Here is a 12,873-nt window from a genome sequence, read left to right as displayed (position 1 = left end):
AATTATCGTACTGAAATGTACTCATCATTTAATTACCAAAGTATTCGTAGATTTGTCGTAGACTTTCCTAGGAGCGACGTAGCACTTTTCGTAGCATTTTTTGCGGAATGGAAACTACGCTGATGCAACCGTGAGGTCTACTAGCTATTCTTTATAGAGGAAAAATTTGTTGTTTGTTTGTTTGTAGGGAATACATTTTAAAATTCTTTCACCTATGGAAAGCATTAGATTATAGAGTATCCTTAAGTCTCTGCCACTTGACGTTGTTAGGGTCATAGTCGATTTAACTAAACTCCGCGCCACGAAAGAAGTCCTTCACAGGTTCAGAAAATTGACAGCGCTTTACACTAATGACAATAACACCGCCATTATCAAATGACAGTGAGCGCCATTAATACATTAGCGGCGCGTCTATTATATTATCTATTATATTATATATAATAGATAATATAATAGAATATCTAGTCTATTATATTATATTGCAGCGATGAGCGACGCCTTATGTGCAATGCTCCTCCACTTTTGGCGATTGGCTGCATTATGGGAACACTCACCATGGATGATTGTGTTGCTAATTGTATAACTATGTTAGATGATCGCAAAACGAAAACGCGATGAAAAATTATGTTTCGAATCGCACACCGAGTTTCTTTTTTATTATTTACAAGTTAGCCCTTGACTACAATCTCATCACCATCATTATCATATCAGCCGACGGACATCCACTGCAGACATAGGCCTTTTGAAGGGACTTCCAAACATCACGATACTGAGCCGCCTGCATCCAGCGAGTCCCTACGACTCGCTTGATATCGTCAGTCCACCTGGTGGGGGGTCTACCAACACTGCGCTTTGTAGTGCGGGGTTGCCATTCCAGCACCTTGGGACCCCAACGTCCATCGGCTTTTCAAACTATGTGCCCCACTCATTGCCACTTCAGCTTCGCAACTCGTTAAGCTATGTCGTTGACTTTGGTTCTTCTGCGGACTACAATCTCACCTGATGGTAAATGAGGATGCAATCTAAGCTGGAAGCGGGCTAACTTGTTAGAAGGATGATCAAAATCCACACCCGTTTCGGTTTCTACAGGACATCGTACTGGAACGTTAAATCGTTTGGCAGTACATCTTTTGCCGGTAGGTAACCAGCCGCAGCCGAAGCCTCCTACCAGCCAGACCTGGACCAATTAAGAAAACCTTAACCTGAAGAAGACCTCTGTTTTGTAAATCCACCGCGGATAACACTGTGCCACGAAGACCTTCAAATGGAATACGGAATACGGTAATAGAATAGTCACTTTACGAAAAAAAAATGTACGGTGTATATAAACTTTAGCATAGTGAGATTACATTCGTCATTCACATACTATAATTTTGTTTAACTCTGTCTATCTACATCTGTATGTAGGTCACACTGGCATTAATTAGTCCTGTGAACTTTAATCTGCAATGCGGAGAAATACGACGGTTTTTAACTGAAAATATAGCATTCAAAATTGTATTTCACCTTTATACGAGTTCGGACAAAAATATCTGAAATATTCTGTACCATGCTCGACTATTGATTCAGTTTCGCCTTCGCCAATCGTTTGTTTTGTAATTGGTACAGTTACTACTAATTTTTATTCATAAAATATGAAATATTTTTCCACCCCTGGGGTAGGATTTTTTTTTCAAATTAATATGGGACTATTTTTGAGGCTCTATCTAACAAAAAAAGAATTATCAAAATCGGATTACACTATACAATGTTACGCGTGGTTTTACTTAACAATAATTAATGTGTATACAATTAATCATCTCCTGTTTTCCTTAGGATTGAAAAAAATACACAGATTAATCAGTAATATACAGATGGAGCGTACGGAACATGAGGGTGTCGTAGCCGCTACAAATACAAAATTCAAAAAATAATATATTCTCGAGTCAGTACGACACGAACCGTCTCATCAGTAAATTTCAATATTATTCAAGAAAAATGGCGTCTTGGATTTTTAAATATTTTAAAAACTGTTTACAAAAACTAAAGAAATAAGATTGAGTATTTGTCTTTATTGGTAATTATTGATTATTATATTTATTTACGTAATTGTTGTTAGTGTTAAATTTTGAAATACAAATTATGTAAAAAGTTTGTATATGCTTCAGTACGTTGCTTTTAAAGACTCACTCTGGTTACTCTGTGAAAAAATATCAAAATCGGACCACTCGGTAAAAAGTTACACGTGTTCATACATAAAAAAATACACGTCGAATTGAAAAACTTCTCTCCGTTTTTCATAGGCTAAAAAGGATTAGTGTTTACAAAAATAAATTCAATGGAAATTAGTTACATAAATATATTTTTAGCGAGCAGTAGATAGAAAATATGTAGGTTAGTATACTAATTGGGGTATAGAATATAAATATAGGTAACACACCTTCATAAATTTTATAAATATAAAATTCAAAGGCCCCTAATAAAGCGAACGAAGCTTTAGATTCGTTCTACTCGTATAATAGGCGTACAAGCCCTAATCAAGTTCGCTCCTAAATATTAAATGTACCTCCCGAGCATTCGTAATCACATCGTCGAAGGGTTTTGTTCGCCTCGAATTATTAGCTCTATTGACTAAAGTAATCGATATTTTTACCGGTCGTCTATTTTTATACCAACACGTAATATTTTTAAATGTCCTTGACCCGATTAGAAATTAAAACTAATAGAATTGATTCTAGTCTACGAGTCATTGGTAGTTTTTCGGTGGAAGCAATCGGCCGTGGCTAATCACCACCTTAACGGCAAAGACGTACCGCGTAGAGTATGAGCGAGCGAGATGTCAAATGTATGCAAGTGATAATATTAGATTCTGTAACGATCACTTTCAGAATCACTATCACTAGTTATAATGACCGGGTCGGTCTGTTGCGCAGGGGTATATCACCACTAACTTCCCAACTCTGGCCTGCTATAGAAAAACTCAATATTTCGTATACCGTATTTATGCAAAACTGCATATATATTATTAAAATTGACTAGGTATTTGTCGTTTGGTTTGTCGGTTTAAAGATTTTTATTTCTCCAAAAAAGTACGTACTGTTGTTCACTTTACCACAGACTTAACTTAGAGTTAGCATATTAATTATTTGGTTTTTTAAATATTTTGTCCAAGTTTGTAAGGATGCAGGATTTAGTCGATTTCTTAAATACATTTATGTTGTTCAACTCTTAACTCTTTACTGGAGTTTGGCAGATTTTTATATATCTGAGCGTGAGCACCCTCACATAATACGTTTTTATTTCTTTATGGTTTTGTCCGTGGTCGCCAAATTTTAATTTTATATTTATTTCTGAGATTGCGTTTGTTAGTCCTGTTCTTAAATGTTATAGCAGAATGTAGTGTGTTAGTCGTGATTTTTTTCATTATATGTACATATACATAATTGTGTGATATTGAATAGTTTTCAGCCTTCGGGTCTCAGGCGATGCTTCTGCGCTCGCCCGAACCCCCCGGTAACGCCGTAGTGGTCCCACATGGAGCCATCGGCACTTACTCAACACGAAAAAAAAATAGTTTTGTTTTAGTGTAAAAATCTTTTGTTGGTCTGTAAAAATTGTAATGAAATAGTATCTTTATAATTCCAATGCAACGCAATGCAAAATAAACAAGGCAGAACAATTTCGGGTTTCATGACATTCAACTTGTTTTGCTTTTACATTCTAAAGGTGGATACAGATTGGTGCAATGAAACATGTAATGCAACATGCAATGCAATAATTTGACGTCCACATTGCTGCAATGTATCACGAATGCTCGTGGTTTGGACGCCGCGCGCACGAACTGCGCCTGGGTCGCGCAAGCTCCGAGCGTTACAACTCGTGCGCGGTTCGATCCGAGATTTGTCGGTTTTTGGTACGAACACAAAGGGGCGCGCAGTGTGCGCAGGACTGAGCCGACTGATTCGCAGTCAATGCGCGTACCGCGCGTCCACACGTCCAAGGCAGCAGGGAACATGCAATGTAAGGCAGAATATTACATTACATGTTGCATTGCACCAATCTGTACCCACCTTTAGAAATTGGTAACACTGACACTTAACAGTTATCAATTCTTTGATAACGAGTGAACGGAAATGTTGGAAGGGGAAGGTCAAGGCGAACACTCCTAGACCAAATCTAGGACATTCTCGTTTGACGGCCTCCGTGGCGCAGTGGTATGCGCGGTGGATTTACATGACGGAGGTCCTGGGTTCCGTTCCAGGATTGGCTGGTGGGAGGCTTCGGTCGTGGCTAGTTACCACCCTACCGACAACCGATTTAGCGTTCCGGTACGATGTCGTGTAGAAACCGCAAGGGGTGTGGATTTTCATCCTCCTCCTAACAAGTTAGTCCGCTTCCATCTCAGATTTGATTGTTATCAAGGGCTAACATGTAAAGAAAAAAAAAGGCCAGATCAAGAAGATCCTGAACCGACGAATTTGGTGGTATTAACATGAATTATTATCTTTTTGAGATGTTGAGTAGTTTCAACACCGATGCATTGGTCCTATGCTCTGTCCACGGAATACGGAGCATACTACGCCAACACCACATCTCGAAGGCGTCTATGCGACCTATTAAATTATAAAAAGTCTATTAATCCAGTTAAATAAAAAAAAAATCCCCGATAAGATCCAATACGTATATATGTCAAAACTTGTGCCAATGATGAAGAGCCAAACCAACTACTCATACAACCACTTTCATAACGGGCGTACATACAATATATTTGGAAGAGTTATCGCTGATATAAGTTGTTGCCAACATTTTGTGGTGTTTTGAGGCGAAATATAATGCAATCGGAGTGAAAAATGAGGCACGGGTTTTCTCAATATTTCAGTTTAAGTTAGATTAATAAAGGCGTTTGGTGCTAAGAGCCTAATTTTAAGAATCTCTCGCTAAAGTCTTATTAACAATCATCTTCTATGCCAATATTATAAAGTAGTAAAGTTTGTAAAGTTGTAGGGAATCTCTGGATCAACTGAACCGAGTTTTAAAATCGTTTACTAAGTCCTAAGCTTTTATAATACACAGGTGTAACCGCGGAGCGCCTTTTAGTTTTCAATAATTTAATACTCGTATACCGATTACGATTATCTCGTATATTGCTGCGATAGCCCGGTCGATATGACTTCTGCCATCAATTCGGAAGGCGTAGGTTCGAATCCAGTCCTTGCACCTCTAAGTTCTTCGTTATATTATGTACATTTTAAGAAATATATCACGTGGCTCAAACGGTGAAGGGAAAACATCGAGAGGAAACCTGCATACCTGAGAATTTTCCTAAATATCTATGTGAAGTCTTGGGCCAGCGTGGTGAACTATAATTAGCCTAACCACTCTCGTTCTGATTGGATACTTGTGTTCAACAGTGAGCCGAATATGGATTGTTAATGATGATACCGATTATGTTAAAGAACTACAATGATGATATAGTTGTTGATGTGTTTATAAATGTAACTTACTTACGCCCGCGACTTCGTCCGCGTGAAATTTAGTTTTTCACAAATCCTTCGGGAACCATGAATTTTTCCAGGATAAAAAGTAGCCTATGTGTTAATCCAGAGTAAATTCAATTTCCATTCCAAATTTTAGTCAAATCACTTCAGCAGTAGCGGCTTTAAAAAGTAACAAATATCCAAATAAACATACATCCATTACAAACTATAAAGAAAATTCACAGCATACGAGTAGCATTAACGTAGGCGTCCACTAAACTGCATCGTACGTAATGTATCGAACGGATTTTATGTATCGTAAAATTATAAATCCGCTTGATGCGTTGCATCCGATGCGTACGGTGCGGATCTGTGGAAGCCTACCATTATAGGAGATGATTGATTGAAGCGCAACTGTTCTATAATTTTATATGAATCACTTTCGTAGTGGCAAAATTAATTAAAACTATAAGCTTATTAACTTAATAATCGTAAAAAGGCTGAACAGTATGCGCACATGGGTATGCACGCTATTTATCTACGTCAGAATGGCAGAAGGCGGATTTATATTTTTCTGACGTGTCGTGTCGTGACGCATCAGAACAGATAGTCAGTTGTCATCTTCGTGTGAGCCGTGATAGCCCAAGGGGGTATGACTTCTGCCTTCAATTCGGAGGGCGTAGGCTCGAGAGAGACTCTTCAAGATATGTGCATTTTAAGAAATTAAACATCACATGTCTCCAATCGTCGATCGGCAAAGGCATCCGAGAACAAATTTTAAATGTGCAAGAAGAGAAGGAGATAACCTAGAGAAACTTGTTATCACTGGCAAAGTGGAAGGAAAGAGACCTCCGGGACGTAGCCCGATGCGTTGGTCAGATCAAATCCGCACCACTCTCGATACAAAAGTACACGAAGCTCTACAAGTCGCGAAAAGCCGAGCCGCATGGCGTGACATCGTACGGAAAAAAGTTATAAATGTGTGATAGGGGTCACGACCCTCAGTAATGAGGAACACGACGCGGAGAGAGTCTCCAATGGTCAAGGAAAACCTGCATACCAGAGAATTTTCTTAAATCTGTGTGAAACCCAATCCGCATTGGGTCAGCGTGGTGGACTATTAACCTAACCTCTCTCATTCTGAGAGGAGGCGACCCAACAGTGAAATATGGATTGTTAATAGGTAATGATGAACAGACATAGTCCACTACTTTATTCGTTAAGACCATATATTATGTTGAAAAAAAAAACTATACGGACAATGACGTGTGAAATTACTTAATAAATGAATCTGTCATTTGAATTTGATTTCAACATGAACTTAATGAACGGATCGGTTTCAAAGTTTGAGAACTTATGCAGGTCTAGTGACAAATACCTACCTCATATTGGCGTTAAGACTTGGAGCTCAGAAACTATTCTGACTTTAGATCCAGCTAAACTTAAGAGATACGAACTTTGTGCTTACACAAGCTTATATTGTTGTCTTGACATTTATATGATCATTTATAACACATTTGCTCGTAAAGTATCGCTTATTTCACCAATTTCAATATCGTAATGTATCTCATTACGCACATGTGCCGTAATGTAAAGTAAAATGCACATGTGCCGTAATGTAATATAAAATCTTTATCATCCCTCTAAAAAAGAACGGTACTTTTTTAAATCTTTTTAGGTCAGAAAAGTGCTCAACATTTTATGAATAAAATTAACTTTGTGAGATAATATAATAAAAAACATTTAATTCTTTAATTTTAATAATTTTGACAATAAATGTCAACCATATATCTGTATCAGAAACACAAAAATGTTAATTGACTTTATTAGTAATTCTCTTTACTTTATTTTCACTTCGATAGATTAAAATATACCGAAAAATAACTCGTTTGTAATCAGTATGTTCTGTTTACAATATATCGACAGATTACATTATCGCGAGTGAGATTTTAAACAAACGTATGTTACAATTAAACGGTAACTCGTAATCGGGTTATCGGGTTGTTCTCGAGTATCGAGTATATCGTCACCATAGAAAATACATTATGTCGTCACAGTATTCGCACGGATAATATTCATTTATTACCATTTATTTTATATATTTTATTTATTCACTCAATGAAAAATAATCATCAAGTCAAAACGAAATTATTTTTCGAATAATTGCGGTCTTTCTTTACGGTATTAAACGCCATCTGGCATACTTCTCAGAAACTAGATTACGTTCCTAAAATACAGATTAAATATTACAAAAATAAAAAAGTATGTTTTTATTTAAAATATATTATTTATTATTTTATATGTTGAAATTTATGATACAAATACACGATTATAACATTTAGATGTATATCCAAAATAATGTAAGAACGAACCGGAAGTAGTGCCAACTGCCAGAATTAAAAAACTTAGTCAAATAACCGTTTCGATAAAAAATCAATAACTTGAGACTGTTTCAAGTATAAAAATAAAAAATGTCATTTTGTAATCATTACATTTGGTTAAATAAAATTAAATTTTATTTTAATTTTCACAAATCAAGGTAACATTAAAGTTATCATGCAATCATCGCATTCCACGCGCCAACTATGTTGTGACGCAATATCCGCTTTAATATTTCTTGCTGCGAGTTTGACCCGCCATTTTGTTACGCTCTACGCTCTGTTGTCTATAATTTTCAATAGATCGTCTTTATGGCAAGGTCCGTAGATAATTTTACTCTCTGGATATCTATCTACTTTATTGTGCTCGTTGTGCTCTCTGATTTAATAGAAACTGTCAAACACTAAACAATGTTCAAGAATACATTTATAATTTTTTCAGATTTTCCGGGAGGCATAATTATGTATGAAGTGTTTTAAGATGGATTCTTGGTCGAATTTGTGTCGATGCTGTCTGTCGCCCGAAACAGATGTGTCACTTTTGAATGACAACGAAAACTATAAAGAGCAGTTTTCGGAAATCACGAGCATTGAGGTAGGTAATTTATCAATTTAAATTATTATGGTAATTTAAAAGCTAGTAACAATTCCTGACAAACTGTTGATTAAGTCCACCATGCAACATAGTATTTTAACTTGCCAGATTTTGATTTATATGATAATTTAAAATTATAAATTTGTTCTTTTTGCTAGTTGCTTATAGGGACAAGGATTTGTAGGTTAGACGCTACTCTACTACGTTGAGGGTTTTGGCGGGATCCACAACTTATAATTTATGCTAATTTAAATGAACTTTTTCCAAGTCTTAAGACTGGCTAACATGTTTTTTGAATTAATAATATGAATATGATAATACAATTTACATTATATCAATTAGCATATTAGGTCAAATTCAAAATTAATCTAATTCAAGTAAGTATGGCTTAGTTTACAACATAAGTTTATATAGTTTTTACACTTGATTACAAAACTCGACTTTGTAGACTAATATTTAGTTGTTATTTGTTTAAATAACTTTTATTGTTTACAATGTGACTAATGTGCTACTTTTGACCGCTTCTACGACTTAGTGACATCTATAGTATAAAATCTTTGGTGCTGATAGTAATTGTTCACTGTTTAACCACATAAGCTTTTCATTAACTCGACAACCTCACCTTCAGTATAAAATTAGTGATAAACTGTTCTCTACTATTCAAGAGTGTTTTATCAATATTGTATATTGTTATGGCACTCAAAAAATAAACAAGTGTTTGATCTGTAATGCCAGAATGACTACTATCCAATACTAGCAATGTATGTCCCTTTATTAAATGTTTTTTTTTTTTTAATTATAATGATTACTAAATTGAACAATGTAAGTAACTATTACATTGTTTTCAGTCTGTCATTTAACCTTTGAAACTGTTGAACCTATTTGAATAATCAGATTTTAACTAGCTGTTAGATGTTTACTTTTAACTAGTTATCTAGGTTACTTTATGCTGATGAAAAGAAAGAAAAAGATTTTGATGGAACTTATTTACTTAAGGATTGTAAAACAACCATTATGTGCTAGGAAAAAATTATTACTTAATAATTGTTTTCTAGTATTGAAATTAGTCTTTTAATGATATACTAAAAGACAAATTTTTATGTACTAGAACACAGTAGCTTATGTTAATCAATTTAATATTTGTAATTCTTATTTTTTCATTTCAGGTAAAGCATGACGATGGATTACCACATAACTTGTGTAACAATTGTTATTCACTTATGATATCAGCATATGAATTTAGGTCACAGTGTATAAAAGTAGACAAAGAATTGAAAATTCAGCTGGAAACACCTGAAATTGATCAAAAACTTAATAAGAATTTTTCACAAATAGAACATTCAGAAAAAGTAAAAATAACTTCTGATATGACTATGGATGACATCACAATCATGAAGGAAATAGAAAATTTAATAAAACAGGAGCCCAGTGACGATAGTGATGATGATACATACTATGTGGTTGTTGTCAATGATCCCAATGAAAACAAAGATACTGCAGCTTATAACGAAGAGCCAATGGAATCCAACAGTCAGCAGGATGAGAACTTTGAAGAGCAAGCAACAGAAGTGGTTGACAAAAACAATTTAGTAGAATTCCAGAAGAACACTCATATCACTCCATTTGAAAATCAAATTAAATCATTTCTTGTGTCAAACCCTAAAATTTCCTTGAACGTACCAGCTACAATACTGGAAAATGAAGAGGGTCAAGATATGAATGATAATTTAGATAGCATTATTATGGATGTTAATGACGTAAGTCAACCATCTCAAGAGCAAAATCTTTTAATAAACGAAGAATCAGATAGTCAATATACTATAACGCCTGACATGCTTCATAATTTGCAGAGTAAAAATTACCTTAAAATTCTCACACCTTCTGGTGCTGAAAGGACTATACTTCTAAAGGGTGATGATGGTATTAAGTACTTGTCAGATCCTCACATGAAAATGGAAGAGGATTCTGTGCCTGAAGAGGTGATCTTTTATGAAGGTGACGAATCTGATCTCCAAATATTGAAATGTGATGCTTCTGAATTAATTATAGAGTATGCCGATGACAGTAATATTGCGACAGTGATACAGAGGGACGATGGTACATTCCTTTGTGAGTGTGGTGAACATTTTGAGGACTTGAGCCAGTATCAGAATCATCAATTGAAACATAACTCTGAAGAATATTTGTGTAATTTGTGTGGCAAGGGATTCGAGACAGGTGAGATTCTTGCTGGGCATATGCTATTGCACAGCACAACAGGATTCTATGTTGCATGTCCATTCTGTGACCAGGATGTCAAAAGAAATACTCTGACTCAACATATAAAATACACTCACAACAGTAAACCACAATGCAATTTGTGCCACAAAACATTTGCAAATCAAAATAATCTCAAACGTCATATGATGATACACAGCGGTATTAAAGAATTTGAATGTGACATTTGCCATAAGAGATTCCATCAAAAGATCACAATGCAAACACACAGACTGACGCACATTAATCCATTTACATGCTATCAATGTGGTATCAAATTTGATAGTAAACTTTCACTAGCAACACACAAAGGAAGTGATGATTGTCACAAATTGAGGAAATCAAAGGTTAAAGAAGAATTGATGAAGACAGTCAAACAAGAAATAATGACTAACGCAGGCAAGCTGTTGGGGTATGCGTGTTCACTGTGCAAGAAGATGTTTTCTGTTGAATCAGCATTGGACCAACACGTTGAAAGTAAACACCTACAGGACAGCGATGATGGTAGTGCAGAAGGGAAATTTAAAAAGAACTTGAAAAGGTTTGATTGTATGATTTGTGGCAAAGGCTGTGCGAGCCAAGCAATGTTAATTATGCACGAACGTGTCCACACTAATGAGCGGCCATTTCCCTGTCAGCTGTGCTCATTGAGATTCAAGACTAGAACACATTTGAGAACACATCAGTTAACCCACACTAGGGAAAAGAAGTTTGGTTGTTCAGTTTGCATGAAATTCTTTGCATTGAAAGGAAATCTGGTAGTTCATTTAAGGACACACACTGGAGAGCGGCCATACGTTTGTACAATTTGTGGTGAGGCCTATATTGATTCGAAATATCTCAAAAAGCACAAACTAAAGAAGCATGCAATAGAAAATGTACCATGGAACAAGTATGAATGAGTTCATAAATGAATATTGATACAAAATACTTGATAAATAAAAACCATTTTTTTATTTATCAAGCATTTTAGCAATAGCTCTTTATTATAATATAATTAATAATTAAGACTGAGAAGGTGTTTTTTTTGTTAGCTAGATTAATCAGTTTTATTTTTTAAGTTTTACAGCTAGCTCTAGAACTTGTAAATTTTGTTCTTCTGTATAATATTATGTGCTACCTTACTTTTATTTACTATATTATACCATTACTGACTTGGAACTTAAATGACAATGAGCATCATCAGTGTTAAAGTTATAAATAAATTGAAATAGAGTTAACTTCATCATTATTTTACTTCCTACTAGTTATTTTTTTAGGGCAAAGCCCTCAAATGTTTTTAATTAATGTAATAGGTATACTTAAGAAAAAGTAAAATAAAGTTAAAAGCGGTATATTGAGTGTTTTATTTTTAATTAATTGAAATAGAAATTACAATAAAAGTTATACAATACAATATTATTAATAATTACTAAGCTCAAATATGTGAGCCGTGATTACCCAGTAGATAACAGCTCTGCCTCCGATTCCGGAGGGTGTGGGTTGGAATCCAATCCGGGGCATATGCATCTCCAATTTTAAGAAAATAAATATCACGTGTCTCAAGCGGTGAAGGATAAACATCGTGCGTGTGTGAAGTCTGCCAATCCACATTGGGCCAGCGTGGTGGACTATTGGCCTAACCCCTCTCATTCTGAGAGGAGACTCGAGCTCAGCAGTGAGCTGAATATGGTTTAATAACGAACAACTGATAGTGCCATAGATTATGATAATTATTTTATCACTATAGACTGGATAGTGCTAAAATGCATGAAGGAGTTAAAAGTCTGAAATCTGAAATACAGTGACATCTAAGGGAAGGTTTTGCAACTAAAATTAATGGCACGATATTATTCAACTCAATACCAACTGATTACCAAAAAATATAAGTTTAAGAATTTATGCTTAGCAAATTAAATATATTCAACGCTCTTCTTAAAAATTTGCACTTTTGTGGAAATTAGTAGATCCAAAAAAATTAAAGGTGTAGGTTTATGCACATCACCAATGAGTAGACTTCTTTTATCAGCTCATTGGATTCGAAGTAGTTGCGCTATTCTCTAAGAGATGACGCTGTACATTTAAATTTAGGTACATTAGTATTTTTTCTAATGCTTGCTTTTAATGCTTTAACATTTATTTTAAAAACGAGTAAGCTGTTTATATGTAATAGAATTTAACGAATAAGTTATTTCATCACTCGGGATTA

At 35.1% G+C, this 12,873-nt stretch overlaps 1 protein-coding gene across 2 annotated transcripts; it reads left to right on the top strand.

The window, feature by feature from the left end:
* Positions 1-8,021: 8,021 nt before the first annotated feature.
* Positions 8,022-12,019, top strand: LOC112053393 (zinc finger protein 33B). Of its 2 annotated transcripts, XM_024092793.2 has the most exons (3): positions 8,022-8,154; positions 8,277-8,429; positions 9,596-12,019. In XM_024092793.2, exons 2-3 carry the CDS (start codon positions 8,301-8,303, stop codon positions 11,585-11,587), a joined length of 2,121 nt encoding a protein of 706 aa, XP_023948561.2. In that variant the 5' UTR covers positions 8,022-8,154; positions 8,277-8,300; the 3' UTR covers positions 11,588-12,019. The 2 variants fall into 2 exon arrangements, with proteins under 2 accessions (XP_023948561.2, XP_052743201.1); XM_052887241.1 differs by lacking the exon at positions 8,022-8,154 and having other exon boundaries at positions 8,180-8,429.
* The last annotated feature ends 854 nt before the right edge of the window (positions 12,020-12,873 follow it).

This window comes from Bicyclus anynana, chromosome 2 (assembly GCF_947172395.1).
Source record: "Bicyclus anynana chromosome 2, ilBicAnyn1.1, whole genome shotgun sequence".
In the NCBI taxonomy this organism is placed as follows: Eukaryota; Metazoa; Arthropoda; class Insecta; order Lepidoptera; family Nymphalidae; genus Bicyclus; species Bicyclus anynana.
Note: the sequence above shows the minus strand (reverse complement) of the source record. Positions and strands in the feature narration are given on the sequence as shown.

Bases quoted from the DNA above. Each gene is read 5' to 3' on its own strand.
- LOC112053393 (XM_024092793.2), top strand. From the start codon at position 8,301: ATGAAGTGTTTTAAGATGGATTCTTGGTCGAATTTGTGTCGATGCTGT. The intron at 8,430-9,595 runs GTAGGTAATTTA...TTTTCATTTCAG, and splicing joins CGGAAATCACGAGCATTGAG to GTAAAGCATGACGATGGATT.